This window comes from Salmo trutta, unplaced genomic scaffold (genome assembly GCF_901001165.1).
Source record: "Salmo trutta unplaced genomic scaffold, fSalTru1.1, whole genome shotgun sequence".
NCBI lineage: Eukaryota > Metazoa > Chordata > Actinopteri > Salmoniformes > Salmonidae > Salmo > Salmo trutta.
The window spans coordinates 3,998-28,239 of record NW_021822749.1 but is presented as its reverse complement, the minus strand read 5'-3'; the positions used below and the strand labels follow the sequence as shown (position 1 = coordinate 28,239).

The window sequence follows — 24,242 nt, the reverse complement described above, 5'->3', positions numbered from 1 at the left end:
ACCATCTTATTGTAAGTCATGAATGCAGTTATAGTTGTGTATTACAGTGAAAGCGGAATATAGTTTTTTTTACCTACAAATAATTAAAACGAATTCATCCACATTGTCAATCTTATTTTATTAATAAAAGGCATGACAAAATGTAAAGTCAACTTACAAAACATAAGTAAAGGGATAGTTGACCCAAATTACAAAATGACACATTGGTTTCCTTACCCTGTAAGTAGTCTATGGACAAGGTATGACAGCAATTCATGCTTTGGTTTAGTTTCCCTGGCACTGTTTCTACACGCTAACGTTTTAGCATTAACTATCATTTTAAATTATCTTTATAAAATGTTTTTATTATAGAAGTACTGTATAAATCATATCCTAATTTTATAAATAAATATAAAATGGAATCTGTCAGCATATAATAAATATCTTTCTACAAGAATATATATTTTTAGCATAATATACTGTCAATGAAGGACATAGATTGCTATCATTCAAGCATATGAACATCACGTCTTGTCACATACCAGGGCTGGATTTCCCAAAAGCATGGTAGCACTAACCATCTTAATTCCATTGAAACTAAATGGACCAAAGATGATCATAGTGCTACGATGCTTTTTGGGAAACCCAGCCCAGATCCGTACAGTCATTTAGAGAAAGGGAGATTTGAAACCATCTACAGTATCCTGTGGCTGAGTGGCCATGCCAGGTCATTTAACCAGGGCCAGGTCATTTAACCAGGGCCAGGTCATTTAACCAGGGCCAGGTCATTTAACCAGGACCAGGTCATTTAACCAGGGCCAGGCCATTTAACCAGGACCAGGTCATTTAACCAGGGCCAGGTCATTTAACCAGGGCCAGGTCATTTAACCAGGGCCAGGTCATTTAACCAGGGCCAGGTCATTTAACCAGGGCCAGGTCATTTAACCAGGACCAGGTCATTTAACCAGGGCCAGGCCATTTAACCAGGGCCAGCAATGACTAAGTCAGATATATGCATAAGTTAACCCTCTCTCTCAGCAGGCCATGTACTGTATGCATGTGTCATTCAAAGTAGTGAAGTTGTCCTAGATGCTGGTCTGGGGTCTGTTTTGTGTTTTTTCCCTCTAATGGTTAAGATTAGGATTCGTGGAGGGCAAGCAGATCCTAGATCAGCTTTCTCACTCCTGGGTGGTCATGGAGACAGAGAGGAGTTCCTCTGTTCTGAGGAGGCCTCTGTTGTACAGATCAATCTTATTCATCATTCTCTGCTTGGCAGGGTTGTCCACTATACTGAGGGAAGAGAAGCTGAGGTCACCTGTAACATAGACAGAACAATTAGAATTAAACCAAGGTTCCAGTATGTGAGTCTGACTCAACATTGGCTGCTGGGTAAAGAAGAAATGATCTCTGAAATCTTCATTTTTATACAACCAGGTTCTATAGCTAAAACACTGTTTTTCCTTGACCCTTTGACCCGACCTGGATAACCTCCAGGTCCTAGTTACAGTCTATAGGGAGTTACAGTCTATAGGTAGTTACAGTCTATAGGGAGTTACAGTCTATAGGGAGTTACAGTCTATAGGTAGTTACAGTCTATAGGGAGTTACAGTCTATAGGGAGTTACTGTCTATAGGTAGTTACAGTCTATAGGGAGTTACAGTCTATAGGGAGTTACAGTCTATAGGGAATTACAGTATATAGGTAGTTACAGTCTATAGGGAGTTACAGTCTATAGGTAGTTACAGTCTATAGGTAGTTACAGTCTATAGGGAGTTACAGTCTATAGGTAGTTACAGTCTATAGGGAGTTACAGTCTATAGGGAGTTACAGTCTATAGGGAGTTACAGTCTATAGGTAGTTACAGTCTATAGGGAGTTACAGTCTATAGGGAGTTACAGTCTATAGGGAGTTACAGTCTATAGGGAGTTACAGTCTATAGGTAGTTACAGTCTATAGGGAGTTACAGTCTATAGGGAGTTACAGTCTATAGGGAGTTACAGTCTATAGGGAGTTACAGTCTATAGGTAGTTACAGTCTATAGGGAGTTACAGTCAATAGGGAGTTACAGTCTATAGGTAGTTACAGTCTATAGGGAGTTACAGTCTATAGGTAGTTACAGTCTATAGGTAGTTACAGTCTATAGGTAGTTACAGTCTATAGGTAGTTACAGTCCTTAGGTAGGGCCTTGGGCTTAAACCTGGTTAGGTAAGGTGGTGAGGTATAACTCCTGGTCCCAAACATAATACTTGCCTTGAGGGAGGTCTGAGGGGCAGGGAGTAAACCCATTGGCTCTACAGTCCTCACAGCCCAGTCCATCCACCTCAGCTGAACAGCTACACTGGACTGGCCAGCTACTGTAAAGATCCACTGGCTCTCCATTGGTCTGTAGGCTCTGGTCAGCCTCATCAGCCCCTAGTCCTGCTCTTTCCCCTGCCCCCTCCCGTGACAGGTGGCTGCTCCGCTCCCCACTGCCCAGATAGGTGACCTCTGACTGGCTACACTCACAGGGCCCTCCCTGGGCTGGAGCTGGCTGTGGGTTCTCAATGGGGTAACTGTGCAGCTCATCATCCTCCACAGGCACACTGGGGCTGGGGTTGGAGCTGGGGCCATGTCCCGTCTGGGCAGGAGAGGCAGGGGGAGCTGGGGCCTCGTCGGTCAGAGTGTGTGGCTGGTCTTCAGGTGGGCACGGCAGGGGAAGCAGCTGGCTCAATACCTGTAACACCTGGAAGAGGCAGGTTGGGGGAGAACACCCATTTCATTATTGTAAAAGACAATGTGCTATCAATGATTTACCTGTAAATAAAAGCAGTAATCTCTTCACTCACCAGAAATGGACAGACAGAAATCTAGTATGACTCATAAAGTCAATATTTACTAAGACCACAGATGTCGAGAGGCTGTAAATGACTTTTGTTCTCATTTGTCTAGTCAGCCCTTCACCTAGCTACAGTATTCAGTCCAGACCTAAGAGAACTCTAGTTTTAACGCTGCTTTCAGAGTTCAGTCCAGACCTAAGAGAACTCTAGTTTTAACACTGCTTTCAGAGTTCAGTCCAGATCTAAGAGAAGTCTAGTTTTAACGCTGCTTTCAGAGTTCAGTCCAGACCTAAGAGAACTCTAGTTTTAACGCTGCTTTCAGAGAAACAAATAGTTACTTTGGAGGTGACTACAACTACTTGAAAACAGATCCTCAAAAAAGGACTACTACAAAAAAACTATTTCAATACAAATCTCAGGAAGTGACAGCATTTCAGAAACTATTGGATTGGCTCTTCAACTAATGGCAGGGCTGTATCTGGAACTGTATGGGATTGGCTGCCTTCAACTAATGGCAGGGCTGTATCTAGAACTGTATGTTGGATTGGCTGTCTTCAACTAATGACAGGGCTGTATCTAGAACTGTATGGGATTGGCTGTCTTCAACTAATGACAGGACTGTATCTAGAACTGTATGTTGGATTGGCTGTCTTCAACTAATGACAGGGCTGTATCTAGAACTGTATGTTGGATTGGCTGTCTTCAACCAATGACAGGGCTGTATCTAGAACTGTATGTTGGATTGGCTGTCTTCAACCAATGACAGGACTGTATCTAGAACTGTATGTTGGATTGGCTGTCTTCAACCAATGACAGGGCTGTATCTAGAATTCTATATTGAAGATAGAAATAGAATGAACAGAGCCCAATCTATCTGACAGTCATATTTGATCTTCACAATACATTTCTATGTGAACATTCTGTAAATGTCCATTCTCCTAAATGTCCTTTTTTTTTTTTACAGATAAGTAAACATAAATTGTGACGCTCAACTACAGATGTAGGATCTTACTTTGATCACACTTTTGTTGCTGAGAATTTTCCTGCACAGCAGAAAATGCAAACTTGTAGTGTATTTGAGTTTTGAAAAGGCTTCTAAAGTTTGTAATATTGACTTTAACATTTCAGATTTCATTTGCCCTAATGAAAAATGTGTCAACCAATACAAAAATGTCCATGAATTATAATCCACATAATTCACATTTCCTGTTGCTGAGGATTATTTTCCTGCTGTAGCAAACTGGCACAAACTAAGATCCTACATCTGTACTGTATGACTCTTTCAACATGCCATTGAAAAGGTTGAAAGCTGCAATTAATTTTATAATACCTGAAAATACTGCAGAGTAATTCAAATCCATTTGCAAACAACGTCGAACCTCTTTGTCTATCTGAGAGGAAGTGTTCTTGTTTTAAACACACACTACACCATCTTTAAATTGATAATTTACTCAGAATATAAACTAACATGATTTTCCACCTACCTTGGCTGTAGTTGATTCGAGAAGGCAGTTTTGGGATATTTCGTTTGCTTTCAACACTTAATAGCCATATTTTGTTACTGTTAGCATTCTAAGTAACATTTAACATTAAACTGTTCTTGTGCCGGAGTAAAACAACTTTAATTACCTTGTATTAGCATTTTGTTACATAATAATTTGGTAATTGCATTTGAATTGCATAGCAATGAGCTGAGAATTTTTGTAACTACTCTACACAAGAATAGTGACTGTTCCTTATTTCATTTAATAACTCCATTATTGTGTAATTATAAAGACATTTCCAAAGTCCTATGTAACAACAATGTTGCTATTGTAATAATCACAAAGTTACTACATATGTACAAGAACTGGATGTCAAGTGTTACCGTATAACCTTATGTCACTCATTACCGTATAACCTTATGCCACTCATTACCGTATAACCTTATGTCACTCATTACCGTATAACCGTATGTCATGCATTACCGTATAACCTTATGTCACTCATTACCGTATAACCTTATGTCACTCATTACCGTATAACCTCATGTCACTCATTACCGTATAACCTTATGTCACTCATTACCGTATAACCTTATGCCACTCATTACCGTATAACCTTATGTCACTCATTACCGTATAACCGTATGTCATGCATTACCGTATAACCTTATGTCACTCATTACCGTATAACCTTATGTCACTCATTACCGTATAACCTCATGTCACTCATTACCGTATAACCTTATGTCACTCATTACCGTATAACCTTATGTCACTCATTACCGTATAACCTTATATCACTCATTACCGTATAACCTTATGTCACTCATTACCGTATAACCTTATGTCATGCATTACCGTATAACCTTATGTCACTCATTACCGTATAACCTTATGTCACTCATTACCGTATAACCTTATGTCACTCATTACCGTATAACCTTATGTCACTCATTACCGTATAACCTTATGTCACTCATTACCGTATAACCTTATGTCACTCATTACCGTATAACCTTATGTCACTCATTACCGTATAACCTTATGTCACTCATTATCGTATAACCTTATGTCACTCATTACCGTATAACCTTATGTCACTCATTACCGTATAACCTTATGTCACTCATTATCGTATAACCTTATGTCACTCATTACCGTATAACCTTATGTCACTCATTATCGTATAACCTTATGTCACTCATTATCGTATAACCTTATGTCACTCATTACCATATAACCTTATGTCATTCATTACCGTATAACCTTATGTCACTCATTATCGTATAACCTTATGTCACTCATTACCGTATAACCTTATGTCACTCATTAGGAACATATTTGTCAGTCATTTTGTTAATCTCCTCTAATGTTGAGGTGATTCCATGTCCCTCATTTATTTCATTCTAGGCTATAGACTATATTAAGATTCATATCTGAGAGCCTCCAAACTATGTGCTAATTATCATGTATTTAGACTAATTCAACTAACTGTTATAGTTTTGGGTTCTTCATCGAATATTTGGCAGCCACCAAATAAATATTTTTTAGTTTTTCAAATAACTTGCAAATATTCAAATACCTTCAAATATGATTTGGCTATTTGTGAGGTATTCTTTTCCTGAGACCTGTATTTGAATATCAAAACAACTACCTCAAACTCTACCTAAACTATCTTCGACTAGCTCAAACTCTACCTAAACTATCTTCGACTAGCTCAAACTCTACCTAAACTATCTTCGACTAGCTCAAACTGTACCTAAACTATCTTCGACAAGCTCAAACTCTACCTAAACTATCTTTGACTACCTCGAGTATTTCATATGTTGGTATTTTCAAACAAACTACAAAATAAACTATTTTCTGCCCAGGTCTGATTCAGGTCTGATTCAGTGGAAAATCAAACAAACAGTCCTACCCTGAACCTTGACTCTAAAAGTCAGGTTCATGTCCCTATTCTCAGATTTACCCAACTCAATAAAGTAGAATTTAATTGAATTGAACTGGATTGCATTGAATTGAGTTGACTCACATTCTCCATGGTGGGTCTGTTGCGTGGTCGTGTAGAGGTGCAGTCCAGGGCTAGACGCAACAAGGTAAAAGACATAGAATGGGGACAAAGACCAGCTCTCGGGTCCAGATACTGAAGACAGGAGTCTACACTGCCAGTGTCCTCCACCTCTCCACTTAGGACGTCTCTCTGGATGGGAGGGAGGTAGGATGAACCAGACTGCATGTATCCAGCAATCCAGCATTATTTCATGTGTTTGCAAGCATTTCAAATCAATGTGCAATTTCCGAAAGTACGAAAATGTAATTCTAGTCTCACCAGCAGGGTGTGTTTAGGAGTCTCCTCTCTAACCTTCCGTCCCGTTAATATTTCCATTATAACCTAAAGAAGAAAAAGGTTCTTATTAACAGGTTCTGGTCATAGACATCCAATCAATTCACAAACAGCTATGTTCTGGCATTCAGATCAGTTTATCTAGTATTAGTCGCAAGTAGCTGACAAAGACCACGTCTGTTGAAAGAGGATTGTTTTGTCAAAAATATGTTTCAGAGCATTTTTTGTCAAGTGTTCACTAACTCACCACTCCTAAGCTGAACACGTCCAGACTGACGGACAGCTTTCCGTCTCGGATGTATTCCTCCGGCAGGTAGCCCAGGGTTCCGAAGGTCGTATCCAAGGTAACGGTGCAGCTCTGACTGACAGAGTGGGGTCTGAGACGGGCCGTCCCAAAATCAGACAGCTTGGGCTGCAGCTGCTCGTCCAGCAGTATGTTAGAACTACACAGAGAGAATACGCTTTGGAACTCAGGTGTGACAGGGATCTTTGGAAATGTGTTATGCTAGGCTAGGCTATGTTATACTGTGATATGCTGTGTTACGCTAGGCTAGGCTATGTTATACTGTGATATGCTGTGTTATGCTATGCTAAAACCAATGCTTTAAAAAAAAGTCTGTCTCTTTCCTGGTCCCATCATTCACCAAGACCCTGACATTTTTATTTTTCTAATTGAACCTTTACTTAACTAGGCAAGTCAGTAAACAACTAATTCTTATTTACAATGATGGCCTAGGAACCTTGTCAGCTCGGGGATTTGATCTTGCAACCTTCCGGTTACTAGTCCAACGCACTAACCACTAGGCTAGGGGGTGAAAGGGGGTGAGGTGAGTGACTAGATTAAGGGTTTGAGCTGGTACCTTGTTATGTTATTGACTAGGGGTTTGAACCGGTACCTTGTTATGTTATTGACTAGGGGTTTGAGCCGGTACCTTGTTATGTTATTGACTAGGGGTTTGAGCTGGTACCTTGTTATGTTATTGACTAGGGGTTTGAGCTGGTACCTTGTTATGTTATTGACTAGGGGTTTGAGCTGGTACCTTGTGATGTTATTGACTAGGGGTTTGAGCTGGTACCTTGTTATGTTATTGACTAGGGGTTTGAGCTGGTACCTTGTGATGTTATTGACTAGGGGTTTGAGCTGGTACCTTGTTATGTTATTGACTAGGGGTTTGAACTGGTACCTTGTTATGTTATTGACTAGGGGTTTGAGCTGGTACCTTGTTATGTTATTGACTAGGGGTTTGAGCTGGTACCTTGTTATGTTATTGACTAGGGGTTTGAGCTGGTACCTTGTTATGTTATTGACTAGGGGTTTGAGCTGGTACCTTGTTATGTTATTGACTAGGGGTTTGAGCCAGTACCTTGTTATGTTATTGACTAGGGGTTTGAGCCGGTACCTTGTGATGTTATTGACTAGGGGTTTGAGCTGGTACCTTGTTATGTTATTGACTAGGGGTTTGAACTGGTACCTTGTTATGTTACTGACTAGGGGTTTGAACTGGTACCTTGTTATGTTATTGACTAGGGGTTTGAGCTGGTACCTTGTTATGTTATTGACTAGGGGTTTGAGCTGGTACCTTGTTATGTTATTGACTAGGGGTTTGAGCTGGTACCTTGTTATGTTATTGACTAGGGGTTTGAGCTGGTACCTTGTTATGTTATTGACTAGGGGTTTGAGCTGGTACCTTGTTATGTTATTGACTAGGGGTTTGAGCCGGTACCTTGTTATGTTATTGACTAGGGGTTTGAGCTTATGTTATTGACTAGGGGTTTGAGCTGGTACCTTGTTATGTTATTGACTAGGGGTTTGAGCTGGTACCTTGTTATGTTATTGACTAGGGGTTTGAGCTGGTACCTTGTTATGTTATTGACTAGGGTTTGAGCTGGTACCTTGTTATGTTATTGACTAGGGGTTTGAGCTGGTACCTTGTTATGTTATTGACTAGGGGTTTGAGCTGGTACCCTTGTTATGTTATTGACTAGGGATTTGAGCTGGTACCTTGTTATGTTATTGACTAGGGGTTTGAGCTGGTACCTTGTTATGTTATTGACTAGGGGTTTGAGCTGGTACCTTGTTATGTTATTGACTAGGGGTTCAACTGGTACCTTGTTATGTTATTGACTAGGGGTTTGAGCTGGTACCTTGTTATGTTATTGACTAGGGGTTTGAACTGGTACCTTGTTATGTTATTGACTAGGGGTTTGAGCTGGTACCTTGTTATGTTATTGACTAGGGGTTTGAGCTGGTACCTTGTTATGTTATTGACTAGGGGTTTGAGCTGGTACCTTGTTATGTTATTGACTAGGGGTTTGAGCTGGTACCTTGTGATGTTATTGACTAGGGGTTTGAGCTGGTACCTTGTTATGTTATTGACTAGGGGTTTGAGCTGGTACCTTGTTATGTTATTGACTAGGGGTTTGAGCTGGTACCTTGTTATGTTATTGACTAGGGGTTTGAGCTGGTACCCTTGTTATGTATTGACTAGGGTTTGAGCTGGTACCTTGTTATGTTATTGACTAGGGGTTTGAGCTGGTACCTTGTTATGTTATTGACTAGGGGTTTGACCTGGTACCTTGTTATGTTATTGACTAGGGGTTTGAGCCAGTACCTTGTTATGTTATTGACTAGGGGTTTGAGCTGGTACCTTGTTATGTTATTGACTAGGGGTTTGAGCTGGTACCTTGTGATGTTACCACAGACCACAGTGCAGGGCTGGGCCATGTGTAGGTGATGTACAGCCTTAGCCGTCCCCTTGATGATGTCCAGACGCTCCTGCCATGAGAGAGGCACTACGTTCTACAGAGAGATGCAGGAGGGGAGACATGTTAGCATTTAAACATCAATACACCTACTACCATACAGTCTGTCCACCACAGAGACAGATACACTGATATGTTTGGCATTGAAATACAATAGAATAGTAGTTTAGTAGAATAAAATGGAAGGTAGGGGGTATAGAATAGAACATCTCACCTGGTCATGCAGTCTGTGGAACAGTGATCCGTTGGGAAGGTAGGGGGTATAGAATAGAACATCTCACCTGGTCATGCAGTCTGTGGAACAGTGATCCGTTGGGAAGGTAGGGGGTATAGAATAGAACATCTCACCTGGTCATGCAGTCTGTGGAACAGTGATCCGTTGGGAAGGTAGGGGGTATAGAATAGAACATCTCACCTGGTCATGCAGTCTGTGGAACAGTGATCCGTTGGGAAGGTAGGGGGTATAGAATAGAACATCTCACCTGGTCATGCAGTCTGTGGAACAGTGATCCGTTGGGAAGGTAGGGGGTATAGAATAGAACATCTCACCTGGTCATGCAGTCTGTGGAACAGTGATCCGTTGGGAAGGTAGGGGGTATAGAATAGAACATCTCACCTGGTCATGCAGTCTGTGGAACAGTGATCTGTTGGGAAGGTAGGGGGTATAGAATAGAACATCTCACCTGGTCATGCAGTCTGTGGAACAGTGATCCGTTGGGAAGGTAGGGGGTATAGAATAGAACATCTCACCTGGTCATGCAGTCTGTGGAACAGTGATCCGTTGGGAAGGTAGGGGTATAGAATAGAACATCTCACCTGGTCATGCAGTCTGTGGAACAGTGATCCGTTGGGAAGGTAGGGGGTATAGAATAGAACATCTCACCTGGTCATGCAGTCTGTGGAACAGTGATCCGTTGGGAAGGTAGGGGGTATAGAATAGAACATCTCACCTGGTCATGCAGTCTGTGGAACAGTGATCCGTTGGGAAGGTAGGGGGTATAGAATAGAACATCTCACCTGGTCATGCAGTCTGTGGAACAGTGATCCGTTGGGAAGGTAGGGGGTATAGAATAGAACATCTCACCTGGTCATGCAGTCTGTGGAACAGTGATCCGTTGGGAAGGTAAGGGGTATAGAATAGAACATCTCACCTGGTCATGCAGTCTGTGGAACAGTGATCCGTTGGGAAGGTAGGGGGTATAGAATAGAACATCTCACCTGGTCATGCAGTCTGTGGAACAGTGATCCGTTGGGAAGGTAGGGGGTATAGAATAGAACATCTCACCTGGTCATGCAGTCTGTGGAACAGTGATCCGTTGGGAAGGTAGGGGGTATAGAATAGAACATCTCACCTGGTCATGCAGTCTGTGGAACAGTGATCCGTTGGGAAGGTAAGGGTATACCAGCCAGTAACGATCCCCATCAGAGTAACAACCCAACAGCTCTAAGATGTTAGGATGCTGGTAGCTGAAGGATAAACAGGCAGATTTGATGATTAGTAAAAGACAGAAACAATCTAAAATGGAGGATGAATGGAGTAGGTAGACATACAGAAAAACAATCTAAAATGGAGGATGAATGGAGTAGGTAGACATACAGAAACAATCTAAAATGGAGGATGAATGGAGTAGGTAGACATACAGAAACACTCTAAAATGGAGGATGAATGGAGTAGGTAGACATACAGAAACCATCTGAAATGGAGAATGAATGGAGTAGGTAGACATACAGAAACCATCTGAAATGGAGGATGAATGGAGTAGGTAGACATACAGAAACAATCTAAAATGGAGGATGAATGGAGTAGGTAGACATACAGAAACAATCTAAAATGGAGGATGAATGGAGTAGGTAGACATACAGAAACAATCTAAAATGGAGGATGAATGGAGTAGGTAGACATACAGAAACAATCTAAAATGGAGGATGAATGGAGTAGGTAGACCTACAGAAACAATCTAAAATGGAGGATGAATGGAGTAGGTAGACATACAGAAACAATCTAAAATGGAGGATGAATGGAGTAGTTAGACATACAGATGATGAACTTCCATCTCTCTCCTGAATAGATCCCACAACTTCCTCCATGAGGCTTTCTGCACCTGTACAGACCAACGAAGAAGACCAACAAACACTTGAACTGTGTTGTGTACGTCCTCAGTCCTTTTGAAGCACATAACCAAATAAATGTCTCTCTAGTTGAATAATGACCTTTATTATATTTAATCTCCATCAAGCCAGGGCCATTTTGAAAAGATGACTTTTATAAATGGAGCACGGTATGGAGTGGGAGTGTCAGTACCTGCTTAAAGAGCTTGACAGCGAAGGTTTCATTTCCCTTTACCGCTCTGTAGACAGCAGAGAAGCTGCCCTCAGAGATCTTCATGTCCTGGTGAAAATGTCTAGTTCCCTCTATGACGTCTGAGTAGGTGATCACAAGCCTGTGGTTTCTACCTAGCAACAAAGTGAAAACACTAAGCCTGTGGTTTCTACCGAGAAACAAGATCAAAACACTAAGCCGGTGGTTTCTACCTAGCAACAAAGTGAAAACACTAAGCCTGTGGTTTCTACCGAGAAACAAGGTCAAAACACTAAGCCTGTGGTTTCTACCTAGCAACAAGGTGAGAATACTTAGAACAGACGCAGAGAAACGAGGAAAAACCTCAGCATTCTCACTAGTACTTTTACACATGTTCAATGAGCCGTATGGTTACGTCCCAAACAGCACCCTATTCCCTACATAGTGGACTACTTTTGACCCATGGGCACTATTTAGGGAATAGGGTGCCCATTTGGGTTGCACCCTATGATACTGGTCGTCAGTGAAACCACGAAATAAAAAGGGAAGTGAAATAGGGAATTGGATACCTCTCAGAAGCTTCCTCTCATTGGATGTTCCACATAATGCCATCAATATTATTTATGAGTCTGTTGTATCTATGGACCATCTCAACACATCAGTCTGTTGTATCTAGGGACCATCTCAACACATCAGTCTGTTGTATCTAGGGACCATCTCAACACATCAGTCTGTTGTATCTAGGGACCATCTCAACACATCAGTCTGTTGTATCTAGGGACCATCTCAACACATCAGTCTGTTGTATCTAGGGACCATCTCAACACATCAGTCTGTTGTATCTAGGGACCATCTCAACACATCAGTCTGTTGTATCTAGGGACCATCTCAACACATCAGTCTGTTGTAACTAGGGACCATCTCAACACATCAGTCTGTTGTATCTAGGGACCATCTCAACACATCAGTCTGTTGTAACTAGGGACCATCTCAACACATCAGTCTGTTGTATCTAGGGACCATCTCAACACATCAGTCTGTTGTATCTAGGGACCATCTCAACACATCAGTCTGTTGTATCTATGGACCATCTCAACACATCAGTCTGTTGTATCTGGGGACCATCTCAACACATCAGTCTGTTGTATCTAGGGACCATCTCAACACATCAGTCTGTTGTATCTAGGGACCATCTCAACACATCAGTCTGTTGTATCTAGGGTCCATCTCAACACATCAGTCTGTTGTATCTAGGGAGCATCTCAACACATCAGTCTGTTGTATCTAGGGACCATCTCAACACATCAGTCTGTTGTATCTAGGGACCATCTCAACACATCAGTCTGTTGTATCTAGGGACCATCTCAACACATCAGTCCTGTTGTATCTAGGGACCATCTCAACACATCAGTCTGTTGTATCTAGGGACCATCTCAACACATCAGTCTGTTGTATCTAGGGACCATCTCAACACATCAGTCTGTTGTATCTAGGGACCATCTCAACACATCAGTCTGTTGTATCTAGGGACCATCTCAACACATCAGTCTGTTGTATCTAGGGACCATCTCAACACATCAGTCTGTTGTATCTAGGGACCATCTCAACACATCAGTCTATTGTATCTAGGGACCATCTCAACACATCAGTCTGTTGTATCTAGGGACCATCTCAACACATCAGTCTGTTGTAACTAGGGACCATCTCAACACATCAGTCTGTTGTATCTAGGGACCATCTCAACACATCAGTCTGTTGTATCTAGGGACCATCTCAACACATCAGTCTGTTGTAACTAGGGACCATCTCAACACATCAGTCTGTTGTATCTAGGGACCATCTCAACACATCAGTCTGTTGTATCTAGGGACCATCTCAACACATCAGTCTGTTGTATCTAGGGACCATCTCAACACATCAGTCTGTTGTATCTAGGGACCATCTCAACACATCAGTATCTAGGACCATCTCAACACATCAGTCTGTTGTATCTGGGGACCATCTCAACACATCAGTCTGTTGTAACTAGGGACCATCTCAACACATCAGTCTGTTGTATCTAGGGAGCATCTCAACACATCAGTCTGTTGTATCTAGGGACCATCTCAACACATCAGTCTGTTGTATCTAGGGACCATCTCAACACATCAGTCTATTGTATCTAGGGACCATCTCAACACATCAGTCTGTTGTATCTAGGGACCATCTCAACACATCAGTCTGTTGTATCTAGGGACCATCTCAACACATCAGTCTGTTGTATCTAGGGACCATCTCAACACATCAGTCTGTTGTATCTAGGGACCATCTCAACACATCAGTCTGTTGTATCTGGGGACCATCTCAACACATCAGTCTGTTGTATCTAGGGACCATCTCAACACATCAGTCTGTTGTATCTAGGGACCATCTCAACACATCAGTCTGTTGTATCTAGGGACCATCTCAACACATCAGTCTGTTGTATCTATGGACCATCTCAACACATCAGTCTGTTGTATCTAGGGACCATCTCAACACATCAGTCTGTTGTATCTAGGGACCATCTCAACACATCAGTCTGTTGTATCTAGGGACCATCTCAACACATCAGTCTGTTGTATCTAGGGACCATCTCAACACATCAGTCTGTTGTAACTAGGGACCATCTCAACACATCAGTCTGTTGTATCTGGGGACCATCTCAACACATCAGTCTGTTGTATCTAGGGACCATCTCAACACATCAGTCTGTTGTATCTAGGGACCATCTCAACACATCAGTCTGTTGTATCTAGGGACCATCTCAACACATCAGTCTGTTGTATCTAGGGACCATCTCAACACATCAGTCTGTTGTATCTAGGGACCATCTCAACACATCAGTCTGTTGTATCTAGGGACCATCTCAACACATCAGTCTGTTGTATCTATGGACCATCTCAACACATCAGTCTGTTGTATCTAGGGACCATCTCAACACATCAGTCTGTTGTATCTAGGGACCATCTCAACAGATGCTGCGGTGTGATGTTTTGATGAGGTGTGATGTTTTGATGAGGTGTGATGTTTTGATGAGGTGTGATGTTTTGATGAGGTGTGATGTTTTGATGCGGTGTGATGTTTTGATGAGGTGTGATGTTTTGATGAGGTGTGATGTTTTGATGAGAGGTGTGATGTTTTGATGAGGTGTGATGTTTTGATGAGGTGTGATGTTTTGATGAGGTGTGATGTTTTGATGACCCAACAATAGAACATGTGATAGAAGTACTAACATTGCATGATGAATACAATTCCTACTGAAACAATGAAATGACTCAGCAATCTAATGTATTCATCTCATTAGAAATATTAACAGGTGGACAAGACATACAAAATAAAAAGAATAATAACATTGTCACATACATCGGATAGGTGTAGTGTAATGTATTGTTTTACAAGGTAGTAGTACGGCGCCCCTGGAACAAATTAGGGTTAAGTGCCTTGCTCAAGGGCACACGGGCAGTTTTTCACTGTCGGCTCAGCAACCTTTCAGTCAAGTACCTTCACCAGACACATGATAATTAGACTGGTTCCAACCAGGTTGGGTTGACTCACTGTCAGGTGGGGGTGACTGAGAAAACAGGACATGATGACAAAAACACACACAACATGGAACACACAACAGTTATTACAGTGTAACAAAGGATGAATTACAGGGTGACACATGGACTAGCCTACGTAGACAACAGGGACCCATATGAGACACACTTTCATACATTCATTAAGGTGAAAATGACTCGTCTCTATAAAAGGGCGATTATTCATTTCAAGTTCAACACAAACTACATGGGTCATAACATAATAGGGTGATCATGACTAGGAGCCTATCACGGGTGACTGAGGAGGGGGTTTGATTAATAGATATATCATAACATGACTAGTAGCCTACCACGGTTGAGGAGGGGAGGGGTTTGATTAATAGATATATCATGACATAACTAGTAGCCTACCGTGGGTGACTGAGGAGGGGAGGGGTTTGATTAATAGATATATCATGACATAACTAGTAGCCTACCGCGGGTGACTGGGGAGGGGTTTGATTAATAGATATATCATGACATAACTAGTAGCCTACCGCGGGTGACTGGGGAGGGGAGGGGTTTGATTAATAGATATATCATGACATAACTAGTAGCCTACCGTGGGTGACTGAAGAGGGGAGGGTTTTGATTAATAGATATATCATGACATAACTAGTTGTCTACCACGGGTGACTGAGGAGGGGAGGGGTTTGATTAATAGATATATCATGACATAACTAGTAGCCTACCGCGGGTGACTGGGGAGGGGAGGGGTTTGGTTAATAGATATATCATGACATAACTAGTAGCCTACCGCGGGTGACTGGGGAGGGGAGGGGTTTGATTAATAGATATATCATGACATAACTAGTAGCCTACCGCGGGTGACTGAGGAGGGGAGGGGTTTGATTAATAGATATATCATGACATAACTAGTAGCCTACGATGGGTGACTGGGGAGGGGAGGGGTTTGATTAATAGATATATCATGACATAACTAGTAGCCTACCGCGGGTGACTGGGGAGGGGAGGGGTTTGATTAATAGATATATCATGACATAACTAGTAGCCTACCGCGGGTGACTGGGGAGGGGAGGGGTTTGATTAATAGATATATCATGACATGACTAGTAGCCTACCGCGGGTGACTGGGGAGGGGTTTGATTAATAGATATATCATGACATAACTAGTAGCCCACCGCAGGTGACTGGGGAGGGGAGGGGTTTGATTAATGGATATATCATGACATAACTAGTAGCCCACCGCGGGTGACTGGTGAGGGGAGGGGTTTGATTAATAGATATATCATAACATAACTAGTAGCCTACCGCGGGTGACTGGGGAGGGGAGGGGTTTGATTAATAGATATATCATGACATAACAAGTAGCCTACCGCGGGTGACTGGGGAGGGGGTTTGATTAATAGATATATCATAACATAACTAGTAGCCTACCGCGGGTGACTGGGGAGGGGAGGGGTTTGATTAATGGATATATCATGACATAACTAGTAGCCTACCGCGGGTGACTGGGGAGGGGTTTGATTAATAGATATATCATAACATAACTAGTAGCCTACCGCGGGTGACTGGGGAGGGGAGGGGTTTGATTAATAGATATATCATAACATAACTAGTAGCCTACCGCGGGTGACTGGGGAGGGGAGGGGTTTGATTAATAGATATATCATAACATAACTAGTAGCCTACCGCGGGTGACTGGGGAGGGGAGTGGTTTGATTAATAGATATATCATAACATAACTAGTAGCCTACCGTGGGTGACTGGGGAGGGGAGGGGTTTGATTAATAGATATATCATAACATAACTAGTAGCCTACCGCGGGTGACTGGGGAGGGGAGGGGTTATCCCTGCTGCTCTTTGATGGTCCACTGTTGGGAAAGGAATACTGTGTTTCTGAAAGGACAACATTTCACTGTTTTATTAACCACTAATAACATAGACCTACATTATCAACCATTAGTGTAGCAGGACACTGAAAATGACAGATTGCTAAATGTTTTGTTGACAGTGTTGAGTGCTTGCACACGAATAGAGGAAGTTTACACAACAATGACATTACAGAAGTGAAACCAAAGGGTTTGCTTCAGTTGAAAAACAAGCTACAGTTGTAGAAGCCATGAGGTGTAGAATGCTATACGAAACTGACACAAACTGCACCGTCATATAGTCTAATCTAGTCCCTTACCTTGAGGAATAAAGAGCTGTAGAGCTCTGTAGTGACCCATATCCTCCAACACATTCACAAGGTCCCCAACCGTTTTGTTCTGTTGCGCCCACGACCAGATGAGTTCTCGCGTGGGGCTCTTGCCTATTGCCTCCAGCCTCTCAGTGCGTCGCACCTCCATCCAACTTGGCACAATACGCGCAGCTGAAGGGGGATAGATAAAGTAGAGAAATAAACATATTTACAACAGGAAGCACGTTCTTAAAGTGCATGGGCGAATTGGCCGTCTGGCAATTCTGGCAAATGCCAGAAGGGCCGGACCATCTTTTAACGAGGTGGGCTGGTGGAAATTGACCCAAATATATATATATATATATTTTTTTTTAAATATTTTAAAAATGACACGGCCGGTGTTTTTATATGACTTTTGCGCAATTTCTCTGTTGTCATAATAATCTATACTGAGCATTTGGCTGACCAGTGAGCAATGGCTGGCTCCCCTACCAAGATGGGTCAGGCCAGTTTTCTGATTGGCTGAGCTGAGGTGGAGCAAATTCACATTCAAAGTCAAACGCACATTATCAAAGAGACCAGCTCTCTGTCAGTCACTTATCAGTGAGACCAGCTCTCTGTCAGTCACTTATCAAAGAGACCAGCTCTCTGTCAGTCACTTATCAGTGAGACCAGCTCTCTGTCAGTCACTTATCAGTGAGACCAGCTCTCTGTCAGTCACTTATCAGTGAGACCAGCTCTCTGTCAGTCACTTATCAAAGAGACCAGCTCTCTGTCAGTCACTTATCAGTGAGACCAGCTCTCTGTCAGTCACTTATCAGTGAGACCAGCTCTCTGTCAGTCACTTATCAGTGAGACCAGCTCTCTGTCAGTCACTTATTAGTGAGACCAGCTCTCTGTCAGAACAGGAAATCATGGATCATGAAAACAGAAAGGTGGTGCTGAAACAGTTTGAGACCAAAAGAAGACATGTTGTGCTGATGTTGCTAAATGTCTGAAATGAACCCACTTATTTGCTAAAAGTTCTGGTTGTGCTGGTCCGAGAGCTGCAGAGAACAGTGGTGCAGTTGAGATAGGCAGAATACAGAGGAAGACTCACGCACACTGACACAGATCATCCTACTGTTGCCAGTTAGGCCTCATATTTTGGCTGTATATTGTATAAAATAGTCTCTTCAGCCGGCAAGGCAACGAGGGTTTCTGATCTGTAGCAGAGAGGAAGAGCCATGTATCTGGCCCCTCATTGGCTAGAGGGGTCCTACCTTATCTCACTTTCCACGCCTGCCTTCCATCTTTGATGACATGTGTTTCCATTGTTAAAGTGGCCACTTGACTTGTCAATAAAATAGATCACATTTAACTGCAGTGACTAGGGACTCCGGTGTCGGATTCCATCGCATATCCACCGCCATCGGAGGCTGGAAAGTCCCGTCTGAAATGTAATTTGCTCATCGGGAGGGCCCATCACTGCTTGCTTCAAATGAAGCACAATGCTGGAAATCTGTCCCCATCCACAGAAACTAGTCCCATCTTTCTATGACAAACACAGATGGTTTTATATTGAATTAAATAGAAAAAAACGAGAGGAAAAGAGACTTTGACACAGATGTACTGCCAGTTCCTTAATGTTTTGGCTGTATATGATGACTAATATTAAACCCAGTTTAGTGGGCAGCGGGAACATGACATGCACTATCATTTATTAAGGTAACATAAGCCAATGGTCCTCTACAGTGAGGGAAAAAAGTATTTGATCCCTTGCTGATTTTGTACATTTGCCCATTGACAAAGAAATGACCAGTCTATAATTTTAATGGTAGGTTTATTTGAACAGTAAGAGACAGAATAACAACAAAAAAATCCAGAAAAACGCATGTCAAAAATGTTATAAAATGATTTGCATTTTAATGAGCGAAATAAGTATTTGACCCCGCTGCAAAACATGACTTAGTACTTGGTGGCAAAACCCTTGTTGGCAATCACAGAGGTCAGACGTTTCTTGTAGTTGGCCACCAGGTTTGCACACATCTCAGGAGGGATTTTGTCCCACTCCTCTTTGCAGATCTTCTCCAAGTCATTAAGGTTTCAAGGCGTCATGACGTTTGGCAACTCGAACCTTCAGCTCCCTCCACAGATTTTCTATGGGATTAAGGTCTGGAGACTGGCTAGGCCACTCCAGGACCTTAATGGGCTTCTTCTTGAGCCACTCCTTTGTTGCCTTGGCCGTGTGTTTTGGGTCATTGTCATGCTGGAATACCCATCCACGACCCATTTTCAATGCCCTGGCTGAGGGAAGGAGGTTCTCACCCAAGATTTGACGGTACATGGCCCCGTCCATCGTCCCTTTGATGCGGTGAAGTTGTCCTGTCCCCTTAGCACAAAAACACCCCCAAAGCATAATGTTTCCACCTCCATGTTTGACGGTGGGGATGGTGTTCTTGGGGTCATAGGCAGCATTCCTCCTCCTCCGAACACGGCGAGTTGAGCTAATGTCAAACAGCTCCATTTTGGTCTCATCTGACCACAACACTTTCACCCAGTTGTCCTCATTCAGATGTTCATTGGCAAACTTCAGACGGGCATGTATATGTGCTTTCTTGAGCAGGGGGACCTTGCGGGCGCTGCAGGATTTCAGTCCTTCACGGCGTAGTGTGTTACCAATTGTTTTCTTGGTGACTATGGTCTCAGCTGCCTTGAGATCATTGACAAGATCCTCCCATGTAGTTCTGGGCTGATTCCTCACCGTTCTCATGATCATTGCAACCCCACGAGGTGAGATCTTGCATCAAGCCCCAGGCCGAGGGAGATTGACAGTTATTTTGTGTTTCTTCCATTTGCGAATAATCGCACCAACTAATCCCTTTAAGAGTGTGCTCCTAATCTCAGCTCTTTACCTGTATAAAAGACACCTGGGAGCCAGAAATCTTTCTGATTGAGAGGGGGTCAAATACTTATTTCCCTCATTAAAATGCCAATCAATTTATAACATTTTTGAAATGAGTTTTTTTCTGGATGTTTTTGTTGTTATTCTGTCTCCCACTGTTCAAATAAACCTCCCATTAAAATTATAGACTGATAATTTCTTTGTCAGTGGGCAAACGTACAAAATCAGCAGGGGATGAAATACTTTTTTCCCTCACTGTATAAATCATACACCAATTGGGTTAATAATTTATTTACTAACTAAATAATCACAGAAATGCATAAACAAACAAACAGTAGATATATGTTACTAACAAGGATAGGGAAGATTCCCTAGTGGGCTAAGCTGATATGACGGCTTGGTGGACAAAGGGAAGTGGGTGTGGACTGAGAGAGCAGGAAAGACTAAAGGGATCACTACACAATTGATAATTATATTAATTGAAATGCTAATCCCTTGCACATGAACGCTCACTCATTCTGGAATAATTGCAATCAATATATATTTACACCAATGTGTCGTTGTGATCTCTGTTGGAATCATCAGTCCGTCTGCTGGAGAGTTCATGTCTCTCTTTCTGTTTCCCTGAAGTCTTTTGTGGTTAGAATGGATACTTCAGAGTACCATTTAGAAATGTTCTCATAGAATAGATGTTTCGGCGGTTGTCGGTATTCTCGTCCCAGGTTTACATCATTTCTAGCTGCAGACTAGTAATTAGTATCTAAGATTTGCTCTTATTCTGTAGGGAACGATAGTCTCCGTTGAACCATTTCCAGACGTGTAGCCAATGCTCCACGTGGTATGGTTAGGAATTCAACAACCATTGCAACCTTAGTTTACACTGAGGTTTTTGTGGTCTAAACTGTTTGCAATCACAGCTCACGCTGAGGGTTTGCTCAGTCTGAAGAGGATTTTCTTAGGAGGGTTTTTTATTCGTAACCATAGAAAAGGCGTTTCCATGACGCCAGATCATGTCTGTGCTCACGGGGGCGTGGTCAATGACTTAGTTCAACTTTAAAGGGAATACCATTCTCTCACATTAAAGGTTTAACATCACATTATATCATTTCACAAATAGTTTCATCTTTACTCATTCATTTTATACAAGAATTACATGCAAACCTCATAACCGAGGCTCCTGTATAAACAGAGTTAGGGTAATGTGGCTGTATTGTCTGTATGGTATTAATGAGTACCACAGTAGTACCATGTATTAATGAAAGTACCACAGTAGTACCATGTATTAATGAAAGTACCACAGTAGTACCATGGTATTAATGAAAGTAGCATAGAAGTATCATGGTATTAATGAAAGTACCACAGTAGTACCATGGTATTAACGAAAGTACCATAGTAGTACCATGGTATAAGTGAAAGTACCACAGTAGTACCATCATGGTATTAATGAAAGTAGCATAGAAGTATCATGGTATTAATGAAAGTACCACAGTAGTACCATGGTATTAACGAAAGTACCATAGTAGTACCATGTTATTAATGAAAGTACCATAGTAGTACCATGTTATTAATGAAAGTACCATAGTAGTACCATGGTGTTAATGAAAGTAGCATAGTAGTACCATGTTATTAATGAAAGTACCATAGTAGTACCATGGTGTTAATGAGAGTAGCATAGTAGTACCATCATGTTATTAATGAAAGTAGCATAGTAGTACCATGGTATTAATGAAAGTAGAATAGTAGTACCATGGTACATTTTGAAGGGGAGAGCAAGCAAGAGGCAAATGCCCTCGAAAAGGGTTTATGGAGCTGTGATGTGATGTGAGCTGCTGTAGCTAAAATACCAGCGCTACTGTACATTTTTGTCCCAGTCTGCCGATGTTATAGTGACATTATACTATGTGCTATAAACTAACAGCGGTACATAGTGCGGTGGGGAAAAAACAGAATGTGAATTTATCACAGAAGAGATCGGTAAAATGTAATCTACACAATCTGTACCACAGTGTACACAACACTTCCGTTTAGGGAAACCCATAATCATTCAGTTTAAACGCACAGAAAGTAACACTTTTCTTTGTTCACATTACTCACCGAGCCCGCGCCATCCGAGGCTGTCATCACCGCTGTCGATTATCTTACAAACGTCTCAATGAAAACTGGGGGGACATCATACAAGTACATAGAGGAGTCCATCTCAACTGCGACTGAGCTACAACGTTATTATCATCAGGAATCTGACCTATGTGAAGCTAGCCACAATAAAGACTAGCCACGAAAGTTTCATTTACGGTTCGCCTTCAAAATAAAAGTTCCTTATTGAACGCGATTAAAAAAAACAATAATGAAAGAATTAGAAAATCTGTTGAAATAGCACTGTTAGATGTATTAGAGCTTAGAATTGCATTGGGGCATACTTATATTTCACTGTATTAATGAACATACCACAGTAGTACCATGGTATTAATGAAAGTAGCATAGTTTAGAAAATCTTTTGAGATATAAGTATGTCCCCAATGCAATTCTAAGGTCTAATACATCTAACAGTGCTATTTCAACAGATTTTCTAATTCATTCATTATTGTTTTTTTTGTTGTTGAATTTATATAACAACATTCCAACCTTGTTTAGCATTATCTAGTCCAAAATATGGCATGATTCAACTATTTGTAACCATTTGAATCGCGTTCAATAAGGAACTTCTATTGTATTGTGAATAAATGAAATGGGGTATCAGTCTACTCCGGGACACCCACAGAACACAACTATCAAGAGTTTACACCAATATTAGTGTTGTAGCTCTTATTGCGGGACTTTGACTGCTGGGAAATCACCTCCCTAGTCAGCCTATTGTACGTGTTGAATGCTGGTGTTTTTACAGACATTTCCAATCCTCCCTCGACCAACAACCAGTGGTGTCTACTCAGTGACACTCAGAGAACACAACTGTGAAGAGTTGACATAAAGATTAGTATCATAGCTCTGGAAGATTGTGGGACTCGGAAACCACTGTGAAATGAGCCACATTGAGCTGACCAGTTACGGTACATTACTGACACTACTGACAGTATCATGTACATGTCTAAAGTTCAAATACAGTTGACAACAAATTGACAATACAAAATTCATAACTTTACATACAGTATATACCGATAAAAGAGACTAGACTGCTGGCTTTACTGGGGGGATAGGTACATTAACCTGAGCTGTTTAGGAGGGATATCACCACTGGCACAAATTATTGTCTAGTTCTGTTATTCCTGCCGGGGGTGCCTGTATATTCTGTATATTTACTCCACTGAAGCGTATTATAGATCTGGTCTGTATATTTACTCCACTGAAGCTTAATGTAGATCAGGTCTGTCTATGTACTCCACTGAAGCGTATTATAGATCAGGTCTGTATATTTACTCCACTGAAGCGTATTATAGATCTGGTCTGTATATTTACTCCACTGAAGCGTATTATAGATCTGGTCTGTATATTTACTCCACTGAAGCTTATTGTAGATCTGGTCTGTATATTTACTCCACTGAAGCATATTATAGATCTGGTCTGTATATTTACTCCACTGAAGCATATTATAGATCTGGTCTGTATATTTATTCCACTGAAGCGTATTATAGATCAGGTCTGTATATTTACTCCACTGAAGCGTATTATAGATCAGGTCTGTATATTTACTCCACTGAAGCGTATTATAGATGAGGTCTGTATATTTACTCCACTGAAGCGTATTATAGATCAGGTCTGTATATTTACTGCACTGAAGCGTATTATAGATCAGGTCTGTATATGTACTCCACTGAAGCGTATTATAGATCAGGTCTGTATATTTACTCCACTGAAGCGTATTATAGATCTGGTCTGTATATTTACTCCACTGAAGCGTATTATAGATCAGGTCTGTATATTTACTCCACTGAAGCGT

The 24,242-nt window shown here is 41.6% G+C and overlaps 1 protein-coding gene and 1 long non-coding RNA gene across 2 annotated transcripts; both read right to left on the bottom strand.

The window, feature by feature from the left end:
* Nucleotides 1–99: 99 nt before the first annotated feature.
* LOC115184148 (interleukin-1 receptor-associated kinase 3-like) lies at nucleotides 100–22,553 on the bottom strand. Its single transcript, XM_029745147.1, is given in 14 exon segments — nucleotides 100–1,294; nucleotides 2,230–2,701; nucleotides 6,312–6,479; nucleotides 6,609–6,671; nucleotides 6,871–7,066; nucleotides 9,308–9,423; nucleotides 10,739–10,853; nucleotides 11,424–11,488; nucleotides 11,689–11,840; nucleotides 15,262–15,277; nucleotides 17,068–17,144; nucleotides 17,437–17,619; nucleotides 22,406–22,459; nucleotides 22,462–22,553. Coding segments are annotated over 14 exon segments (1,860 nt in total). The 5' UTR covers nucleotides 22,508–22,553; the 3' UTR covers nucleotides 100–1,157.
* Nucleotides 3,744–6,302, bottom strand: LOC115184150 (uncharacterized). The gene is made up of 2 exons (XR_003874203.1): nucleotides 4,846–6,302; nucleotides 3,744–4,670 (listed from the first exon to the last, which is right to left on the bottom strand). It is a non-coding gene; the product is annotated as an uncharacterized LOC115184150 (long non-coding RNA).
* Nucleotides 22,554–24,242: the final 1,689 nt, after the last annotated feature.